Source organism: Anguilla anguilla, chromosome 16 (assembly GCF_013347855.1).
Source record: "Anguilla anguilla isolate fAngAng1 chromosome 16, fAngAng1.pri, whole genome shotgun sequence".
Lineage (NCBI taxonomy): Eukaryota > Metazoa > Chordata > Actinopteri > Anguilliformes > Anguillidae > Anguilla > Anguilla anguilla.
This window is the reverse complement of record NC_049216.1, coordinates 36,949,915-36,971,951: the sequence shown is the minus strand read 5'-3', so window position 1 is coordinate 36,971,951 and position 22,037 is coordinate 36,949,915. Positions and strand designations below refer to the sequence as shown.

General features: G+C 49.7%; 1 protein-coding gene and 1 long non-coding RNA gene across 11 annotated transcripts in view; both read right to left on the bottom strand.

Annotated features, from left to right (window-relative positions):
• LOC118215014 (serine/threonine-protein kinase BRSK2) overlaps positions 1-20,220 on the bottom strand; it is a 172,231-nt gene extending 152,011 nt beyond the window's left edge. For 4 of the 10 annotated variants that reach the window (XM_035395355.1, XM_035395357.1, XM_035395358.1 and 1 more), the window contains exon 1: positions 19,755-20,220. In XM_035395355.1, the coding sequence (XP_035251246.1) occupies positions 19,755-19,848 (94 nt within the window). In that variant the 5' untranslated portion in view covers positions 19,849-20,220. Of the gene's footprint in view, positions 1-18,331; positions 19,204-19,754 lie in introns of those variants that run through there. The other 6 variants (XM_035395362.1, XM_035395363.1, XM_035395364.1 and 3 more) reach the window with 4 other exon arrangements.
• LOC118215017 lies at positions 15,939-19,692 on the bottom strand. Its single transcript, XR_004762750.1, has 2 exons — positions 19,219-19,692; positions 15,939-17,124 (listed from the first exon to the last, which is right to left on the bottom strand). It is a non-coding gene; the product is annotated as an uncharacterized LOC118215017 (long non-coding RNA).
• Positions 20,221-22,037: the final 1,817 nt, after the last annotated feature.

Sequence of the window (22,037 nt, the reverse complement as noted above, 5' to 3'; positions counted from 1 at the left end):
ACAAAACTGAAAATGCAATAAATAAACTGAAAAATCTCTTTGAAGAATTATATGGATTTTTCTATTTCATTTATTTTGAGAATTCAACTAATTGCAAACAGACCCCAGTCCTGCTGGCACTCAAAGCGTTTGGATTTGGTCAAAAACAAACAGCAACATCTACAGACAGCAGAGCCATTTAACATTTAATACTGCATCCTGCCGCTAAGCAACCAGAGAGTCCTGGACATAGATGTACAGAGCATGGAACAAGCACCAGGAGCTGAAGATCTGCTCATCATATATAATGTGTGGCGTTGCCCAGCAACCCAGAAGATGCCGAGCCCGCTCTGTATCACTGAACATAAATCCACATGCAGTCTGCATCAGTGCTGCAGAGCACCGTAAAGTAAATCCACATGCAGTCTGCATCAGTGCTGCAGAGCACCGTAAAGTAAATCCACATGCGGTCTGCATCAGTGCTGCAGAGCACCGTAAAGTAAATCCACATGCAGTCTGCATCAGTGCTGCAGAGCACCGTAAAGTAAATCCACATGCAGTCTGCATCAGTGCTGCAGAGCACCGTAAAGTAAATCCACATGCAGTCTGCATCAGTGCTGCAGAGCACCGTAAAGTAAATCCACATGCAGTCTGCATCAGTGCTGCAGAGCACCGTAAAGTAAATCCACATGCAGTCTGCATCAGTGCTGCAGAGCACCGTAAAGTAAATCCACATGCAGTCTGCATCAGTGCTGCAGAGCACCGTAAAGTAAATCCACATGCAGTCTGCATCAGTGCTGCAGAGCACCGTAAAGTAAATCCACATGAAGTCTGCATCAGTGCTGCAGAGCACCGTAAAGTAAATCCACATGCAGTCTGCATCAGTGCTGCAGAGCACCGTAAAGTAAATCCACATGCAGTCTGCATCAGTGCTGCAGAGCACCGTAAAGTAAATCCACATGCAGTCTGCATCAGTGCTGCAGAGCACCGTAAAGTAAATCCACATGCAGTCTGCATCAGTGCTGCAGAGCACCGTAAAGTAAATCCACATGCAGTCTGCATCAGTGCTGCAGAGCACTGTAAATCACACTGCCTCAGGGGCACAGGGCTTTGCATTCATGACTCCAATGAGTGACAGGCCACTCAAAAATCAACAGCCAGACCGGTGCAGTCTGACCCAAATCTTTAATCTGGAGGGCGACTGGGCGATGGGATATTTGCCTTTCATAAGCTCCTGTGCACTCCTCTCTTTCCACCTCTCCGCCAGGCATGGGAGAGAAATGGCGATGAAGGGATTCATGCACACGCCGGATCCCCAGCCCTCAACGACCAACATCAGCAAAGACCTGCTGGAATCTGCAAAAGCTCCGTTCCGCTATCAAAACAATCCTTTTTCTATATTACATTATTCACAAACGCAGTCCAGGCCATTGACTAAACAAACTTGTCAAACTGTATTTGTGGAGAGGGAAAACAGAAAAAATGCTCATGTTGAGCATCGGATGAATCCAGACCAAACGCGCTCGAGGGCTGCCCAAGAGAACCCTGGGAAATCCAACTTTCTCCTCCTGAATGTCAGAGCCTTTTTAGACCTTCCGGGACCTGGTTATTCACATGACATCTGATTATATGCAAGTCCATTAGGCAATGCCGGCATCATAAAGATCACATACAACTCTACTGGGAACCTCATCTCAACCTGGATGCAAACTGCAGTGATGTCATCCGTAATTAATGCAAATGAGTCATGAGTCATGATGCGTGTGCGTCAGGATCAATATCCCAGCATGCCCGGAGGACGGGATGCGAGCCGGGCCCTCCTCTCGAACCCGGCGCCGGGAGTGGAGCGAAGGTTAGCGGAGCAGAGGTTAGCAGGGTGATGGTTAGCGAAGCACAGCTTAGCGGAGCAGAGGTTAGCGGAGCACAGCTTAGTGGAGCAGAGGTTAGCGGAGCACAGCTTAGTGGAGCAGAGGTTAGCGGAGCAGAGGTTAGCGGAGCACAGCTTAGTGGAGCAGAGGTTAGCGGAGCACAGCTTAGTGGAGCAGAGGTTAGTGGATCACAGCTTAGCGGAGCAGGGTTAGTGGAGCAGAGCTTAGCGGAGCGAAATTTAGCGAAGCAGAGCTTAGCAGAGTGAAGGTTAGCGGAGCAGAGGTTAGCGGAGTGAAGGTTAGCGGAGAGAAGGTTAACGGAGCAGAGGTTAGCGGAGCAGAGCTTAGTGGAGCAGAGCTTAGCGTAGCAAAAGTTAGCGGAGCAGAGCTTAGCGGAGCAAAAGTTAGCGGAGCACAGCTTAGCGGGGTGAAGGTTAGCGGAGCGAAAGTTAGCAGAGCAGAAGTTAGCGGAGCAGAAGTTAGCGGAGCAGAGCTTAGCGGAGCGAAAGTTAGTGGAGCAGAGCTTAGCGGGTTGAAGGTTAGTGGGGTGAAGGTTAGCAGAGCGAAAGTTAGCGGAGCAGAGGTTAGCGGAGCGAAGGTTAGCGGAGCAAAAGTTAGCGGAGCGAAAGGTAGCAGAGGCCAGCTTACTGACCGTGCCCGCTCTGAACAAGAGGGATGCTAACGGCGCAGCGGCGTGTCAGTCTCGCGGTCACCTTGCCCCGCCTCCTTGGGTTGCTCCTCCGCTCTCTGCCACTGCTGCCCAGGTCCAGCTGGCACTGTGCCCACCGCACCACCATATGAGCACTACCCACTGACTGACTGTCACGCACACACACACACACACACGCACGCGCGCACACACACACATACGCATGCGCACACACGCGCACGCGCACACACACATACGCACGCGCACACGCACACGCTCATACACCCGCACGCAGGCACACACACACACACGCACAAACACACACACGCACACGCACACGCACACGCACACACACACACACACACACACACGGACGGACACACATAAGCACGCACGCACACATGCACACACACACGCACAGAAGGACACATGCACACGCACGGACGGACACACACACACTGATGCGCGCACACACCCGCATGCACGCAGGCACACACACCCACAAAACTACTTACTGGGGTAACCATGGTGACCACAAAAAATGCAGTGAGACAATGCCCACAAATTATGGTCTGCAATCGAGGCCCCACCCTCCTCCGCTCAAATTTTCAAACAAGCTTGTCATTCAAACAAATTAAGAGTTCTGCATGAATTTTGCATGACTGAATATTACATTTTAGAATTACTGAGTCTTAATAAATGACCCTTTAAGAGAACTCAATGCAATGCAACCTGGCTCAAACGGTTTTCTTCATACAATATTTGGCGCTATGAAGAGTGACTCAAACAGCCTGAGCACGGAGGAGTAACCCTAAACTCTGAATGTTTACACTGCTGGCAGTCTGACACCACAGCAGCATAAAACAAACAAATGGTGAAATATCAGCATCCTACAGGGCCCTGGATGAGCAGTCTCCCATTACCCTGAATCAGCATCCAATCACATACAGCCCGCGCTGATGGTCCAATCACACACAGCATGCGCTGCTGGTCCAATCACACACAGCCCTCGCTGCTGGTCCAATCACACACAGCCCCCAGGACCGGCCCACGACCCCGGCTCCTGCACAGTCAGCCTGTAAGGGGACAGAATGAACGAGGGGCACAAGCTTTTCTTTCTAGTCTTTCCCGTCGTGGATGATGCAAATTGGTCCTCAAACGTTTTCTTTAATACATTTTCCTTCATATCTTATATATATCTGGAGTGACTAATTCTAAACCTGAACTCCAAAGCAGTGTGTAGAATCTCCTGACATTCTAAAACCAGTCAGATGCTTAGCTGTTGACTTGCCAATAGCAAGCACATTGTGCACATCAGAAGGCAACCTATCTGGGTAAACTCCCAGGTTTCACTTGCCTGCCGAAGTTAGGGACAGCTCCAGTCAGCACCTCGGACAGCGCTCCAGAGAACAACATCCTGAAGCACTGGACTAACACTGCTGCATTACAGGCTTCTGTTACAAAAACCAATCAGAAGGGACCACAGAAACCAGGGGAACGGGCTTACACCTGTAAAAAGACAGCAGATACCCAACCAGGCACATAACAGATCCTGGGGGGGCATCTTTACATCTAATGGCAGTAGACAACATTGTGACTGTGACTTATTTTGATGAGCCAGCTAAAGCATCTGCCCATTGCTATGTAATATTGCACAATGTAATCTGCTGAAGGACTCTTGAAGTGTTGTTGTATGAATGCAGTTAAATGCATCCACTCTACATCACCTCTGCTTGTGCATACAAGGCCACTGCTGGGCCTAGTGGTGAGACGAGCATTTCAGTCCCTCCGCCAAATATCAGACTGCACCCTGTGTTTAGCCAGAGCAACAACACCCCCCACCCCCCAGAATATACAGAGGGGGTGCCATTTTGCACCCACAGACCAAAGACCCAGTAATTACACTGCTGTTGGAACACACACACAGTCTAGTTCATTAAGTAGCTCCTAACTTTTGCCATAACACCTACTGGATTATTTTTTTACAACTTGGCAAGAATTCATCAGTCTCTCAGGCTAAAAACTACCAGGACCAAATACCCAATGATACCTGAGCTTGGACTTTGACCAAACTGCACTATACTGGTTAACCTGCCACATGCTTTACTGTATAGTATGTGTAAGTAACTCAGTGCTTTACTGCAGTATGTGTAAGTAACTCAGTGCTTTACTGCAGTATGTGTAAGTAACTCAGTGCTTTACTGTAGTATGTGTAAGTAACTCAGTGCTTTACTGCAGTATGTGTAAGTAACTCAGTGCTTTACTGCAGTATGTGTAAGTAACTCAGTGCTTTACTGCAGTATGTGTAAGTAACTCAGTGCTTTACTGCAGTATGTGTAAGTAACTCAGTGCTTTACTGCAGTATGTGTAAGTAACTCAGTGCTTTACTGCAGTATGTGTAAGTAACTCAGTGCTTTACTGCAGTATGTGTAAGTAACTCAGTGCTTTACTGCAGTATGTGTAAGTAACTCAGTGCTTTACTGTAGTATGTGTAAGTAACTCAGTGCTTTACTGCAGTATGTGTAAGTAACTCAGTGCTTTACTGCAGTATGTGTAAGTAACTCAGTGTTTCACTGTAGTATGTGGTGTTAACATGACTTATTATCCCCACATTAGTCTCTAAACCACATTCCCTTCCTTTTTAACCCCCATCCCCCCATCCAGTCTCCTCTCCTACATCCCAAATATATCCCCCCATCCAGGGTCTCCCCCTGCATCCCAAATTCATCTCACACCGTTTTGTCTTCCATGTGTCTATAAATGTCTGTTTGTCTTCTTTCAAAGGCTGCCGTTTCTGCCAGGACTGTCTTGAAAAGAGAGATCTTTGATCTCAAGAGTCTTAGCTAGCATACAGGCTGATTACGCTACAATCCCCTTCCGTCTATCAAACTAATTCAATTATCGTACATTTCTCAAAGAAAGGTTTGCCATTTACAAAAGAACGGGACAGACGTGGTATGCTAACAGCTAATTCCTCACAGCTAATTTAAGTTCAAGAGCTTGTAGTCACTTCACTCACATAAGCATGACACTTTCCATCTAAGCACATGATGTCACGACAATTGTCCAGGTCATGTGACTCAGCGGCCGTATCATGAATAAGCATTATTTTGGCAGATCCAGAACACAGATAAACTTCAGATTTCACAAATAGCTTGAGTATGTTTACATGCTCCTGACACCCAGTGCACAGCAGATTCATGGGCTACTCAGCTAATAACTGCCAACACACATTTGAAGCGGTTTGTCCTTTAATCAGAGAAACTGTGCAAATTGTCTCTTTGACACATAAAATATGAAACTTCAGACTGGACCTTATTTCCAGGGGGCTTTGGAGCCCGTAAGAGTGCTGGCTCCCGCAGTCACCCGCGTGTGATGTCGCCAGCCGCTCATTAGCAGCAAAGCCTTCAAAGAGGTCTGACCGATAACGACAACAGCTCCCAGTGTGATGACAGAGGTAAGAGCCAATCAGGAGCCTTGTCTTCTGCTGCTAGACAAGGCCCCCACACAGAAACAGTAAAAAAGAATAAGGGGACAGAATGAAGACAGACATTTTAACACTCCACACAAGACCCAGGCCTTCTGGAATCTGGAGGCAAGCCCAAAGCTAGGAGAGAGAGGGAAAGAGGGACAGAGAGAGAGAGGGAGAGACACAGAGAGAGAGAGGGAGAGAGAGGGAGGGGGAGAGAGAGAGAGGGAGGGAGGAGAGAAAGAGACAGCTGGAGTGTACCCGTAAGTCCAGACACACTGTATAAAATACAGGACCATGCAGGAACTTGAGTTCACAGGAACTAATGCAGAGATGAAAGGGAAGGCAAAGGACACAGTGGTGTGAGGGAAGAGGGGGGGTGAGATGAAGGGTGCTCTGAAGCCCTAAACCAGCCGCACACTCTGAAGCCCTAAACCAGTCACACATGCTCTGAAGCCCTAAACCAGTCACACACGCTCTGAAGCCCTAAACCAGTCACACACGCTCTGAAGCTCTAAACCAGCCGCACGCTCTGAAGCCCTAAACCAGTTACACACGCTCTGAAGCCCTTAACCAGTCACACACGCTCTGAAGCCCTAAACCAGTCACACACGCTCTGAAGCCCTTAACCGGTCACACACGCTCTGAAGCCCTAAACCAGTCACACACGCTCTGAAGCCCTAAACCATCCGTACGCTCTGAAGCCCTTAACCGGTCACACACACTCTGCAGCCCTTAACCAGTCACACACACTCTGAAGCCCTAAACCAGTCACACACGCTCTGAAGCCCTAAACCAGCCACACGGTCTGAAGCCCTTAACCAGTCACGGCTTAATTAAAGAAGGCCGGGTTGATTTATCACGGAATTCCATGATTCACAAATCTCTTTCAATGCAGGAGAGAGCAAGAGGGCAGGGGGGTGGAGGGGTTGGGGGGTGCACAGTGGGGATTCCCTGACACAGATATTAAAGAGAAAATGTCAGGAGTAAAACATTTCTCTTTGCTTTAATAAGGTTGCGCTCGTCTCTTCCCCAACCAACCGGCCCCCGCAGGCCTTTGAACCCGGGCCTCTCGGACAGAAAAGCAAAAGGTCTGGCGTCTGCACTGGCCTCCTGCCAGCTACAGAACAGATTTTAAATCCTGCTGTTGGCCTTCAAACGTGCCAATGGCAAGCTCTCTGCGATTGCGTTCACTCCGCTCGGATTTACTGTACACCATTGTACAGAAATGTGAGACCATACAATGAAAAGTGTATTTGGATGATCACAAAACAAAACTAGGAGTAAAGCTTGTTTTGCATCATGAATGAAGGAAAGCTTCCAGATGAATCAGACATTTTCTAATGGGCTGAGTACATAAAAGGACTCTCTTAGCATCTACAACTATTATATATATCTACAATTAACCTCTGCACAACCGCTGCCTTCCATTACAACCAATTACTAGATTTCACCCATAAAATGAGCTGGTAGTGTGAACCACACCATGTGCTTTCATACCTTCTCTTCCAGTCCAAATGGGTACGTTTACATGGGAACATAAAATAAATGTTTATGTCTGCAATTTACTGCTTATTTAGTCTGTGCACTACGGCATTTAAAGGAAAAAAAAAAAGATCACAAAATCACTTTCCACACCTTCCAGGAAGAAGGCGAAGCGGATTCATTGCCTTCTGGAAAAATAAAACGGCCATTGGGCATAACGGACACTGATCCAACGGCACCACAGGCTAACAGTCAGCCCCACAGGCTAACAGTCAGCCCCACACGCTCACAGTCAGCCCCACAGGCTTAGTCAGCCCCACAGTCAGCCCCACACGCTCACAGTCAGCCCCACAGGCTTAGTCATCCCCACAGTCAGCCCCACACGCTCACAGTCAGCCCCACAGTCAGCCCCACAGGCTTAGTCAGCCCCACAGTCAGCCCCACAGTCAGCCCCACAGGCTTAGTCAGCCCCACAGCCCCACAGTCAGCCCCACACGCTCACAGTCAGCCCCACAGGCTTAGTCAGCCCCACAGTCAGCCCCACACGCTCACAGTCAGCCCCACACGCTTAGTCAGCCCCACAGGCTCACAGTCAGCCCCACACGCTCACAGTCATCCCCACAGTCAGCCCCACACGCTCACAGTCAGCCCCACACGCTTAGTCAGCCCCACAGGCTCACAGTCAGCCCCACACGCTCACAGTCAGCCCCACACGCTCACAGTCAGCCCCACATGCTCACAGTCAGCCCCACACGCTCACAGTCAGCCCCACACGCTCACAGTCAGCCCCACACACTTAGTCATCCCCACATGCTCACAGTCAGCCCCACAGGCTCACAGTCATCCCCACACGCTCACAGTCAGCCCCACAGGCTCACAGTCAGCCCCACACGCTCACAGTCAGCCCCACAGGCTTAGTCATCCCCACACGCTCACAGTCAGTCCCACAGGCTCACAGTCAGCCCCACAGGCTTAGTCATCCCCACACGCTCACAGTCAGCCCCACAGGCTTAGTCAGCCCCACACGCTTAGTCAGCCCCACACGCTCACAGTCAGCCCCACACGCTTACAGTCAGCCCCACACACCAAAGACAGGAGTAAACACGCCACATGGGAGGACACGCCACGTTTCCATGCTAAGAAAAGGGAAAGCCAAAAAGAGGGAGCCCAGCAGGATCACCACAGGAACTGATAAGCCTGACTCTGGTTTCCCTGGGGAAATCTCTGTGCGTGCGTACAGGAATGTCCATGTGACTGCACTGCACTGCATTCATGCATTGGGTGAAAGCCTTTGATCCGGATAAACTGGCATCTCCCCTAGCAACGGACTCAGACACCAACCACCTGCGAGGCAAGCAGAGGCCTAGGTGTGCTAGGCCCCGCCCACATCTTGCTTCGCTCACCCGCAGGGGCGGAGCACTGAAGCTGAGGCAGGAAGGTTATTACCCCACCCTACAGAAAGGTTATTACCCCACCCTACAGAAAGGTTATTACCCCACCCTACAGAAAGGTTATTACCCCACCCTACAGGAAGCTTATTACCCCACCCTACAGAAAGGTTATTACCCCACCCTACAGAAAGGTTATTACCCCACTCCACAGCACAGGCTTCCTCCAGCAGACAAGACTCTCCATGAAGCCCCGCCCCCCTAATCACAGCCTCCCTGCCAACCAATCAGGAGGGGGCTGGGCACAGCTACAGTATGACATCACCTGTGTGTGTGTGTGCACGTAGATAGGGCGAAATGGGTGACAAAGAGTGATAAGAGGAGAGAGTTTAATTGAATCTGTTGTATTGGGTGAGAGAACTGGGCTCAGAGAGCAGGGAAACGCCCATTAGCACCAAAGTAAGATCTTATCTGCCTGAATTAAATTATAACCTGACTAAAATTATCTACTGGAATTGGGGGGGGGCGGTAAAAACCCTCCTGTGACTGACAGAGATGATGTCATTATGTCAGCGTGAGAAGGCTGGGGGGGGGGGGGGGCAGGGCATTCACATTTGACATTTGAATTCTAACCAGCTCAGCCAGAGAATCAATAACCAAGAAGCCCTTGGGGCAAAACCAGGGGAGACACGGGATATAGAGAGGGGAGGGGGAGGGGGATGGGGAGAGGGAGATAGAGACAGATAGATAGAGAAACGGGGGGGGGGGGGGACAGCATTACGCACATCCATCCACCAGTGGAGCCACACCCCTTATCATGCCCCCAACCACCCAGCGGTTACCATGGAAACTTTTAATTGCTCATTTTTATTAGCTGCAATAGCAGTTGCAATCGTTTCTGTTACCTGCAACGCCTTTAACTGTGACTCAAATGTGGACAGTACCTGGAGAGTGTAATGCTGTTCCTCCTGTTCATTCATTGGTCAACAGCCCTGCTGTCAGGCAAAGTCACAAGCCTTTCCCGTCTGCTACAACACCACACACAGCATATAATTTTCACACAGCCCAACCAGGGACACACAACCTAACGTGGCGAGCTGGGACACACAACCCAACGGGGCGACCTGGGGGACACAACCCAACAGGGCAGGCTGGGGGACACAACCCAACGAGGCGAGCTGGGACACACAACCCAACAGGGCGAGCTGGGACACACAACCCAACAGGGCAACCGGGGGGACACAACCCAACGGGGCAGGCTGGGACACACAGCCCAACAGGGCGACCTGGGGGACACAACCCAACAGGGCAGGCTGGGGGACACAACCCAACGAGGCGAGCTGGGACACACAACCCAACAGGGCGAGCTGGGACACACAACCCAACGGGGCGACCTGGGGGACACAACCCAACAGGGCAGGCTGGGGGACACAACCCAAAGAGGCGAGCTGGGACACACAACCCAACAGGGCGAGCTGGGACACACAACCCAACGGGGCGACCTGGGGGACACAACCCAACGGGGCAGGCTGGGACACACAGCCCAACAGGGCGACCTGGGACACACAACCCAACGGAGCGACCTGGGGGACACAACCCAACGGGGCGACCTGGGGGACACAACCCAACGGTGCGAACTGGGGGACACAACCCAACGGGGCGACCTGGGGGACACAACCCAACGGGGCGACCTGGGGGACACAACCCAACAGGGCGACCTGGGACACACAACCCAACAGGGCGAGCTGGGACACACAACCCAACGGGGCGACCTGGGGGACACAACCCAACGGGGCAGGCTGGGACACACAGCCCAACAGGGCGACCTGGGACACACAACCCACCGGTGCGACCTGGGGGACACAACCCAACGGGGCGACCTGGGGGACACAACCCAACGGTGCGAACTGGGGGACACAACCCAACGGGGCGACCTGGGGGACACAACCCAACGGGGCGACCTGGGGGACACAACCCAACAGGGCGACCTGGGGGACACAACCCAACGGGGCGACCTGGGGGACACAACCCAACGGGGCGACCTGGGGGACACAACCCAACAGGGCGACCTGGGGGACACAACCCAACAGGGCGACCTGGGGGACACAACCCAACAGGGTGACCTGGGGGACACAGTCACAGCTTCAGGATTGATGGCTGTATGGTCGATGTTCCTGTCACTTCAGCAGTGTCCCGTGTCCCCAAGATGCCCAAAAACTGCCTCTTTACCTCAGAAAGGGAGAGAAAGACATGGGCTTCTGGCCTCTCTCACACACAAACGGCTTTGGCAGGAAACACAATTGTGGATATTGCCAAAACATCCAGAAATCAATTTAAATATTAATGCAGATGACCCGTCTGTGATCCCTCTCTCTTTCTCCCCCTCTCTCCATCTCTCTAAACCCTTCTCCTTCTCTCTGACCACCGTGCACTGGTCTCCATCTCTCCTTCCCTCCTTCTGCAGCTGGTTGCCGTAGGGACGGAGAGGGCATACATGCTTCCACAGGACGAATACTCGCCCAGCACACCCATAACACCCACTGCCACCAACCTCGCCCAACACACCCATAACACCCACTGCCGCCAATCTCACCCAACACACCCATAACACCCACTGCCGCCAACCTCGCCCAACACACCCATAACACCGAAACACTGCTGCCAACCTTGCCCAACAGAACCAGCCACATCATGTTAAATTACCACCACCACTCGCTGGGAGCACCACTCATATTAATGGGATTAAGGAAACTGAATGTTGACTTCAGAAGCAAAACGCAGCCGATTGGGTTGGGGTGGGGAGGACCACAGACCTCATCTCTGGGATGGAACACACAACCATTGTGATGAAAGTAGGAACTGGGAAAGAATGGAAACCATGACAACCACCAGCTCTTACCCACAATTTTACAGAACAGCAAACTCAAGGTCAGGGTAAGTCTAAAAAAACCAAAACAGAAAAGACCTTAAAAACGGCTGAGATAAGATGCTAATTCAGCAAGGCCAAATATTCAGACAGCGGGTGTCTAAAAAGATGCCTGCGCAAAACAAAAAGATAAAGTGTGCATCATTTCTGCTCATTCACAGAAAAGCTGGCAACAGCCTACTGCAGGTTTTCCATCTACTTTTCACACAGTTTCAACATAACATAACATGACATAATAATGAGAACAGGCCGTTCAGCCCAAAATTTACCTGACTAAATTGTACCAAGTGCTCTCATTACCTACACACTAGATAGTATCTAACACCTATTTTGCATCAAAACAAAGAGGAGTGTCCATTTATATTCATTTAAGAATCACAAGATCATGGGAAATTATTAAATAAATAAATAAATAAATGTAGGAAGGGGAGAAATTTCAGTAAAAAAAAACAAAAACAACTCAGAAGAAAACCAATGGGGCAGTGTCACCGTGATGACGCAGAACTCGCTGAAAATCGGATGAAATTGAGGGAAAATTGACCGTGGCAGCTGTGCCGTCCCGGATGATTTTCCACTCTAACAAAATAAATAAATAAACGAGACAGAAACAGGATTTTGGACGTGCTACGTTACACCCCAAATAAAGCCCACTGGGGCGAGCGTGCCGTAACAAGCCCGCGGCACGGGGGGGGGGGGGTGTCACGCCAGCCTGCACAAGGAGCACCGCCAACACACAGCCTGAGAATCTACACGCGTGTGCGTCTGCCTAGGAATCTACACGCGTGTGCGTCTGCCTAGGAATCTACACGCGTGTGCGCCTGCCGAGGAATCTACACGCGTGTGTGTCTGCCTAGGAATCTACAAGCATGTGCGTCTGCCTGCAATCCGCACCCAATCCCATCTGACCTCCTACTTCAGATAAAAAGCACTTCCATTCTCAGGCCAAGGGCTGAAAGGAGGAAGAGAAATAATAATGAGCAAATTCCAAGACGCTCACAGAAGCGCACAGAAGTGCACAGACACTCACAGACACTCACAGGCGCTCACAGACACTCACAAGTGCACAGACGCTCACAGGCGCTCACAAGTGCACAGACGCTCACAGACGCTGTACGCAGTGACTTCAGCAGGCCCCTCCCACATCCTTCCTTTGCCCCACATTTCATTTTGCCCCTTGTCTTATTTTTATCGTTCCCTCATCTCTTTCTTCATCATTAATCCCTGAAAATCATTTGATACATACACTTTCGCCAATCGATGCCGTTCCATCAGGGGCTTGTCCGATTTAACACATAGCTGATTTCACACAAGGAAAAAAGGAGGGAAGGAGGGAGAGAGGGAGGGAGGGGTGGAGTAGGGGGTGGAGGGAAGGAGGTGACACCATTCAGCGAGAAAGAATGTTTTTACGGTACGACCTGAGCTTGAACACACAGCCCCCTCACAGCCTACACAGCACAGCTACTGAACACACAGCCATCTTACAGCCTACACAGCACAGCTACTGAACACACAGCCCCCTCACAGCCTACACAGCACAGCTACTGAACACACAGCCATCTTACAGCCTACACAGCACAGCTACTGAACACACAGCCATCTTACAGCCTACACAGCACAGCTACTGAACACACAGCCATCTTACAGCCTACACAGCACAGCTACTGAACACACAGTCATCACAGCCTACACAGCACAGCTACTGAACACACAGCCATCTTACAGCCTACACAGCACAGCTACTGAACACACAGCCCCCTCACAGCCTACACAGCACAGCTACTGAACACACAGCCCCCTCACAGCCTACACAGCACAGCTACTGAACACACAGCCATCTTACAGCCTACACAGCACAGCTACTGAACACACAGCCCCCTCACAGCCTACACAGCACAGCTACTGAACACACAGCCCCCTCACAGCCTACACAGCACAGCTACTGAACACACAGCCATCTTACAGCCTACACAGCACAGCTACTGAACACACAGCCATCTTACAGCCTACACAGCACAGCTACTGAACACACAGCCACCTTACAGCCTACACAGCACAGCTACTGAACACACAGCCATCTTACAGCCTACACAGCACAGCTACTGAACACACAGCCCCCTCACAGCCTACACAGCACAGCTACTGAACACACAGCCATCTTACAGCCTACACAGCACAGCTACTGAACACACAGCCCCCTCACAGCCTACACAGCACAGCTACTGAACACACAGCCCCCTCACAGCCTACACAGCACAGCCTACTGGACACACTGCCATCACAGCCTACCCAGCACAGCTACTGAACACACAGCCCCCTCACAGCCTACACAGCACAGCTACTGAACACACAGCTACCTTACAGCCTACACAGCACAGCTACTGAACACACAGCCCCCTCACAGCCTACACAGCACAGCCTACTGGACACACTGCCATCACAGCCTACCCAGCACAGCTACTGAACACACAGCTACCTTACAGCCTACACAGCACAGCTACTGAACACACAGCTACCTTACAGCCTACACAGCACAGCTACTGAACACACAGCCACCTCACAGCCTACACAGCACAGCTACTGAACACACAGCCACCTCACAGCCTACACACTTCAGCTCTTCTGTGCAGAAAACACTCCTGCAGATCACAGAAGGGTCAACAGAAAATAAATAACTGAAATGGTCTTTTAATTTAAAACATAAAAGAAAAATATTGTTCTGAATATGGATGAAAACAGAGTTTGAATCTTTTGAAGCTCTCAGTGACCTGCATGAATTTTACAGCAGCCTAAACATTCTTTAAAAAGATCATCTGATATTCACATAGAAGCTCTTTCTGTGTCTCCAGGCTCCAGAAATGAAGTACGTTTGTGTTTTTCTTTGCATTATGCAACCAGTTTACAGACACATCCACCCACCAGTTTACAGACACATCCACCCACCAGTTCATACACACCCACCTGCTAGTTTACGGACACACCTACCCACCAGTTTACACACACACCCACCTGCTAGTTTACAGACACACCCACCTGCTAGTTTACACACATCCATGTGCTAGTTTACAAAAACACCCACCTGCCAATTTACAGACACATCTGCCCACCAGTTTACACACACACCCACCAGCCAGGCAGGCCTCTCTGTGTGCACAGGGGAAGCGCAGGCAAGCCTCCCTGTGTGCGCAGGGGAAGCACAGGAGAAGCGCAGGCAGGCCTCACTGCAAGCGCAGGGGAAGCACAGGCAGGCCTCCCTGTGTGCGCAGGGGAAGCGCAGGCTTTCACTAGAGGCTCCGTCTAACAGGGACAGAGAAACTACCGCGGCTCTTTGTTAAACTGCGCCTCCCCTCCCCCCATACAAAAAAAATACACTGGGGGGGGGGCTATCAAACACAGAGGCAGGGGAGGAAATGCCTCGTACACATCACACACAGGTGGAGGGAGAGAAGCAGGCAGTGTGGATTTGAGCAGGCAGGGGGGTTCCCTTCTTTGTATAGGAAGGAGGTGATGAGAGAGAGAGAAAATGGGGTTTTCCTTTTTTTAGGGAGCCAACACTCCTCCCAGCCCCTCCCCCACTCCGCTGGCTGCCCCAAGAAACCACCACATACACACCTCCCCCCCCCCAAGCAGCACGAAAAGCTCTTTCATCACATGAGCCCTCTCCCTCCCTCTCTCCCTCTCTCTCTCGCTTTCTTTGTCCCTCCCTCCCTCTCGCTTTCTCTGTCCCTCCCTCCCAGCAGATTCATAGTGCTGCTCAGTTCCACTGCTCGCTCACTGCCTGCGGAAACTACCAGAACTTCAGGGCCTGCTGCGTCACCAGACAGGCTAACCGCAAACACAAATAACTATTTTTACAATGTTTATACTTTCTGTTTTAAAAATAATGTTTGCCTATGCTTGCATTCTCTCAGGATTCTCTCAGGATGATCCAGCTATTTACTGTGCATGGCACCCGCCAGGACCTGGTTTACTGCCTGCGGGTTGCCAGATGTAGGAAGGTTGCCAGATGCAGGTAGATTCACTAACAGTGTCTGACCACAGACAGCGAAGAGCAAATGAATAACGCAAATCAACTTAATATGACCAAAGACGCCAGTACAGGCAGTGTGGTTTCCACAGGCAGCACAGTTAACACAGGCAGTGTGGTTTCCACAGGCAGCACAGTTAACACAGGCAGTGTGGTTTCCACAGGCAGCATGTTTCACAGGCAGCGCAGTTTACATGGGCAGCACAGTTTACACAGGCAGTGCAGTTTACATGGGCAGCAGTTTACACAGGCAGTGTGGTTTCCACAGGCAGCACAGTTTACACAGCCAGCGTGGTTTCCACAGGCAGCATGTTTCACAGGCAGTGCAGTTTACATGGGCAGCACAGTTTACACAGGCAGTGCAGTTTACATGGGCAGCACAGTTTACACAGGCAGTGCAGTTTTCATGGGCAGCACAGTTTACACAGCCAGCGTGGTTTCCACAGGCAGCATGTTTCACAGGCAGCGCAGTTTACATGGGCAGCACAGTTTACACAGGCAGTGCAGTTTACATGGGCAGCACAGTTTACACAGGCAGTGTGGTTTCCACAGGCAGCACAGTTAACACAGGCAGTGTGGTTTCCACAGGCAGCACAGTTTACACAGGCAGTGCAGTTTACATGGGCAGCACAGTTTACACAGCCAGCGTGGTTTCACACAGGCAGCATGTTTCACAGGCAGCGCAGTTTACAATAGAGTTTTCACATACAGGTTATCCCTTTAGATCGGGGTACTACATACAGGTTATGCCTCCAGGTCAGGGTTACTCAAATCTGGTCCCCAAGGCCAGTAGTCCTGCTGGTTTTTATTCTTCGCCTCTAATCAGGGACTGATTTAAACCTGGGACACCAGGTGTGCGAGATCACTGGCCAATCAGTGACATTAATCAGCCAATTAACTACCAGGTAGAAAAAACCAGCGGTACCGCCGGATCTGACGGCTAGATCTGGGTAGCTAGGCTTTAGGTGCTCGAGTGCAACAAGTCACAAAAAGCTTAAAAGGAGAAAAAAAATTGTCATAATGATTTTTACAATGAAACTTACAATACATGCAGTGCTGGAAAACAATTCTTGAACCACACATCTTTCCTTTTTTAATATTTATTTTGTAGGACACGTACAGACCCTTTTCCCTACCGTCCCAGAACAGCCAACCCAAACTATCCCCGTCTGCCCCATCCCTTCACAAGGGCGAAGTTGTACAAATGGACAGCTTTGGCACAAGCAGGCGACAGCTCTCCCCAAAAGGCTGATGTCTTTCTCCCCAAGCACACGCCACCCTGCTGCACACAGGTCCGTAAGGGTTAAATCCAGAGGAAAGAGGCGGGGACACAGCACTGCAGAGGGTCACATCGCAGAGCAGTCGCATCGCAGAGCAGCCACATCGCACAGCAGTCACATCACACTGCAGAGGGTCACATCTCAGAGCAGTCACATCGCACAGCAGCCACATCTCAGAGCAGTCACATCACAGAGCAGCCACATCGCACAGCAGTCACATCACACTGCAGAGGGTCACATCGCAGAGCAGCCACATCGCAGAGCAGCCACATCGCACAGCAGCCACATCTCAGAGCAGTCACATCGCAGAGCAGTCACATCGCAGAGCAGCCACATCGCACAGCAGCCACATCTCAGAGCAGCTACAGCATATTACAGCTACAGCATGTGCACATGCCTAATCCCATAATGAACACTGCCCAGCACTGGCCCCTGCTCTCTATAAATAACCGCCCATCACAATCAGGTGGGGGAGTCACCCCAGGAGATGCCATTGGTCGAGGCCTGGCTCACAGACACATCCCCCAGCTACTGAGAGCACTTACGGTTAACAGGTTAACCAGTTATATGGAAGGATGGTGTAATCCAAAAACTTTTCATTGACGACCTCACATACAAACAAATACAGGGAGTACAGGAATGCAAGTGACAAGACGACCTCAAGGAAAGGCTCAGACAAGACAAAAGATAAATTTTTCCCAAGAATGCACAACCTTAATTTTCACCTCATCACAATATTACTGAGCACTATGTGAGCCAAAGCTGACAGCCGTTACATAGTCCTGCTGGGCGTGATTAAGACCCTGTACATCAGAACCAGTAATAGGGAGATAATGATGGTTAGGTAACTAGGCTTGTTACCTGAAGTTTAAACAGACAGCTAGAACACATGCAGATAAGCTTGACTCAGAGAGCCTAGTTAACACAGCTAGCACACCACATTTATGTGTTCTGAAAACAATCATAGGGTTTCAGACAGACAAGCAGCTTCAGTAATTAAAATTCTGATATTAAAACTGGGCCAATTAAATCCAGAAATTATTTGAGATTAAGAATGTAATAAATAACCTTGAATATGAAGAATTAATAGTTTTAAAATGTTTTATGTAATAATCTCTACTTAAATATATAAAAGTCTACTAGATAAAAGTAGCCTACAGCTATCAGTTTTAAACAGTGGTGTAACGATTAGGCCTACATTTCCTTAAAGCATTAGGTGCGCCGAGTGTTCACATCACTACTGTTCACCAATTCTAGGCCTACCTGAGAGTTCTGTATTCGATTAGCTGAGGAGCGTGTCCTAAATCAAACGACTTTTAATGTCAAGTCGACGCCGCCATTATGACAGAAATTTTGTATAACAACAAAACAAACAGGATGGCCGTCTGTAGCGGTGAGGAAGGCGAGCACGGCCCGGGATCACGGAGAAACAGGTCTAACATTATTCATGCTCCACCGCCATTAACTCGCTGCCTTTAAGAAAGGGGCGATGGTGCGGGGCGGGCGTTATCTCACAGCGTCAGGCCACGCGCACGAAATCCCCTGAATAAAACTGCGGACTGCAGAATTTGTGTCCACCACACAGCGCGAGCTTGCTCAACAGAGCCAGCTGGGAAGGGGTGGGAAGGTAACGCCTATTGTCGACGTTTTAGACAACAGATGGGCTGAAAATCACACTCTGCGTGTGGGACTCCTTTTTGGGGGGTGGGGGCAGCATAAAGCGTGTTGCATCACTTTTCCCCTTAGGATCCGTGCCTTGCGAACGTTCCGATCAAGCCCCGATCGCCAACCGCATCCTTGTTTCTGGAATATCTACTGCAAGGGGTGAATTCGGATACCAGTACAATTTTAAATCCGCCTTTCAACATCACTCAAAACATACACTGAACTGCCGTTTACAATTGACAGTGGCGGTCTTAACGTCGACACATAAAATGCTTTCAAAAACGTTAAACATTAGTACTTTTTACGAACCCTGATAATTAGTGGCTCCCTTTCCACACGACAGTTCAGAAACTGCTTTCATACACCTTCAACATTATAATCACTGCTATAGTGGCTTTGCTAAGGCTTCTGTACATCTCCAAGGGTGCACCTGCTATAGCCTACACATTACGACTTCATCCACAGTGGCACTTCTACGCGCTTACATTGTCAAAGGCAACATGCCGGCGAACATTTTGCGAATGCGGGTAAAATCTGGTGAAAGAACACGAACACACACAAAGATACGCTAATAATAGATAAGGTGGGCTATTTCTCAAATCAGGATTAGCGTAATTATGCACAAATAACATACAGCTGTAAAGGCAGTCACATAACGCAGTGAAGTGCAGGGACCACGTTCATTTTTAGAATAACCACATTCGCGAGGGTAGCCGGCGCAAGTCCACCCTGGGTCGAAGCGTCAGCACTTGCAGAAAACCAAATTAATGTACAACACTATGCAAACCCGCTCGTCCCACCTAGGAGCTCCAGCGATAGTCATGTTTACAGTATAGTATAGGGACCATTTCCCCCAAAATTCGCGATAAACTGGGCAGGTGTTATCCCGCAAAGGCAACATGCACCAAGCTACAAATTATCCAGAAACCGGCGTGTTTTCGCCCCCAAAACATTGCGGAACGCTGCTGTCATCGCCTCAGTAAGCACGAAATAAAATGTATTAAGGGGAAAGGGCACCAACCTGTCTGTCCTTTGCCCAGTGTTTTCTCCAAGCGATACGGTCCCACGTAATTGGCATGTTGAGCACCGCTGTTGTCTTTCCCCGACGATGACATATTGAAAATCACGAAATAATGACTGTTCTAAAATGAAATTGCAGTTATTCAGAGAATAACGCAATCCTCTCTTTCTTGGCCGGTCCAACGATTCCTTTTATTTCCCAAACCAGTTGTGTCCTTCGGTCGCTCGCTCTCTCTCGGTTTCCTTTCTGGATCGCTGTACGAGCAGGTAGATTTTTTTTCTCTCTCTCTCTCTCTCTCTCTCTCGCCCTCCTCTTGCTTACACTCTCTTTCTTTTCTTTTTTTGCGGCAGATGAACAGGGGCGCTCTAGGATTCAAACAGCATTGTGTTTGGGGCGGCTGCACGACTTCCCTCCGCCGGTGTCGGTGCTGTGGAGCAGCAGTCCGTGCACAGAACTTGCAGAACAGAGAGGGGAGGGTCTACGGCGCCGAATATTGATTGACGCGGGATTCTACCAAACAGCGAGATGCCGCCGGCCGCAGTCGAATGATGGAACAAGACGGCACGGAATGAAAAACATTCTAAAACATGAAGGTAAAAACAACAAAGAATTAAGTGCAAAATACAAGCTGGAAAAAAACAGTAAATATTTTGTGTCTGTGCACTTGTTTAGTTTTAGCTATTCTGAAATGATGAATTTTAACAAACTGGCTTCAGGTGTTTTTGTACTTGGAGATGTTTGTTATAATACGCAACTATAAAACAAAACAATGCTCAGCTTGCAAACCATCTGGCCAAGAAAGCAGCATATATAAATATAAATACAAATACATATACAACACTACATTAAAATGACAATACAGTGAAACCAGTGAAACAGTGATGGTAAACAATCCTAAAGTCAGGGGTCCTCAAATTTATCCAGAAAGGGTCGCTGTGGCTGCAGACATTCGTTGAAACCGAACAGTAACGCACCTGATTCTACTCCAGGCCCTTAGCAAAGACTCCAGTGGTTGATTAGAATCAGGTGTGTTACTGCCTGTCTGGAACGAAAGTCTGCAGCCACACCGGACCCCTCTGGGTAAGGCTGAGGACTTGGGCTTTAGGCCTTTCCCTGTAATGCATGAGAACTGGTACACTCTTCAGTCATTATTCCAATAATTAAACCTTTGAACTTTGCTAATGTTATTACCCGTTTCATCTCTTCCTGTAACATCTTCCAACACCAAGGTGCACACAGTAATTAAAAGCAGTCTCAGTGTATGGGGTGCGTCCCAAATCCCGACATGAAACTGGATTCATTTCCAGAAAGGAACGGAGACGTTTGTCAGCCACTGCCCTGGAATTCCAGAGCGCCTCAGACGCTGTTCACAGAACTATCCCCCAGGTACAGCGCTGAGATATCCCCCAGGTACAGCGCTGAGCTATCCCTCCAGGTACAGGGCTGAGCTATCCCCCAGGTACAGCGCTGTGCTATCCCCCCAGGTACAGCGCTGTGCTATCCATCAGGTACAGCGCTGAGCTATCCCCCCAGGTACAGCGCTGTGCTATCCCTCAGGTACAGCGCTGAGCTATCCCCCCAGGTACAGCGCTGAGCTATCCCCAGCACTGAGCTATCCCCCCAGGTACAGTGCTGTGTTATCCCCCAGGTACAGCGCTGAGATATCCCCCCAGGTACAGCGCTAAGCTATCCCCCGAGTACAGCGCTGACCTATCCCCCCAGGTACAGCGCTGAGCTATCCCCCAGGTACAGCGCTGTGCTATCCCCCAGGTATAGCGCTGAGCTATCCCCCCAGGTACAGCGCTCCACTACCTTTGCAACAAATCAGTTTGTCCCTGTTGGGGACATAGAAGCAGTACGCCTGTGCAGACAGATTTGTTCCTCCAAAATTAATAGTAAATTACAGAAATGCAACTAGCACATGATGGAGTTTTTCCCCGCTGCAAGGAACAATTAAAATGTCTCAACCTCAGTCCTGTTCTAACAAGGACCCTTTTGGTGGCATTGCTAGCATTGTGGTTCTGAATTATTATTGCAAAGTTGTGGTAATAGTAATAGTTACAATGGCAACGGAAAAAGACAAATAATGATATTAAACTAGCATGAAAATTGTTTGTACATAAGCCAGATGATTAGAGTAAAAAACAACACCAGCAGTAGCTTACATCAAAAGGAGGTAATTAAGTACTGGTAATTATTGCAACATGCTGCAATCATCATTTCAATGATCTACATAACAAAACCGGGACATTTTAGAGCCTTCACTGAGAATAAAACAGCCCC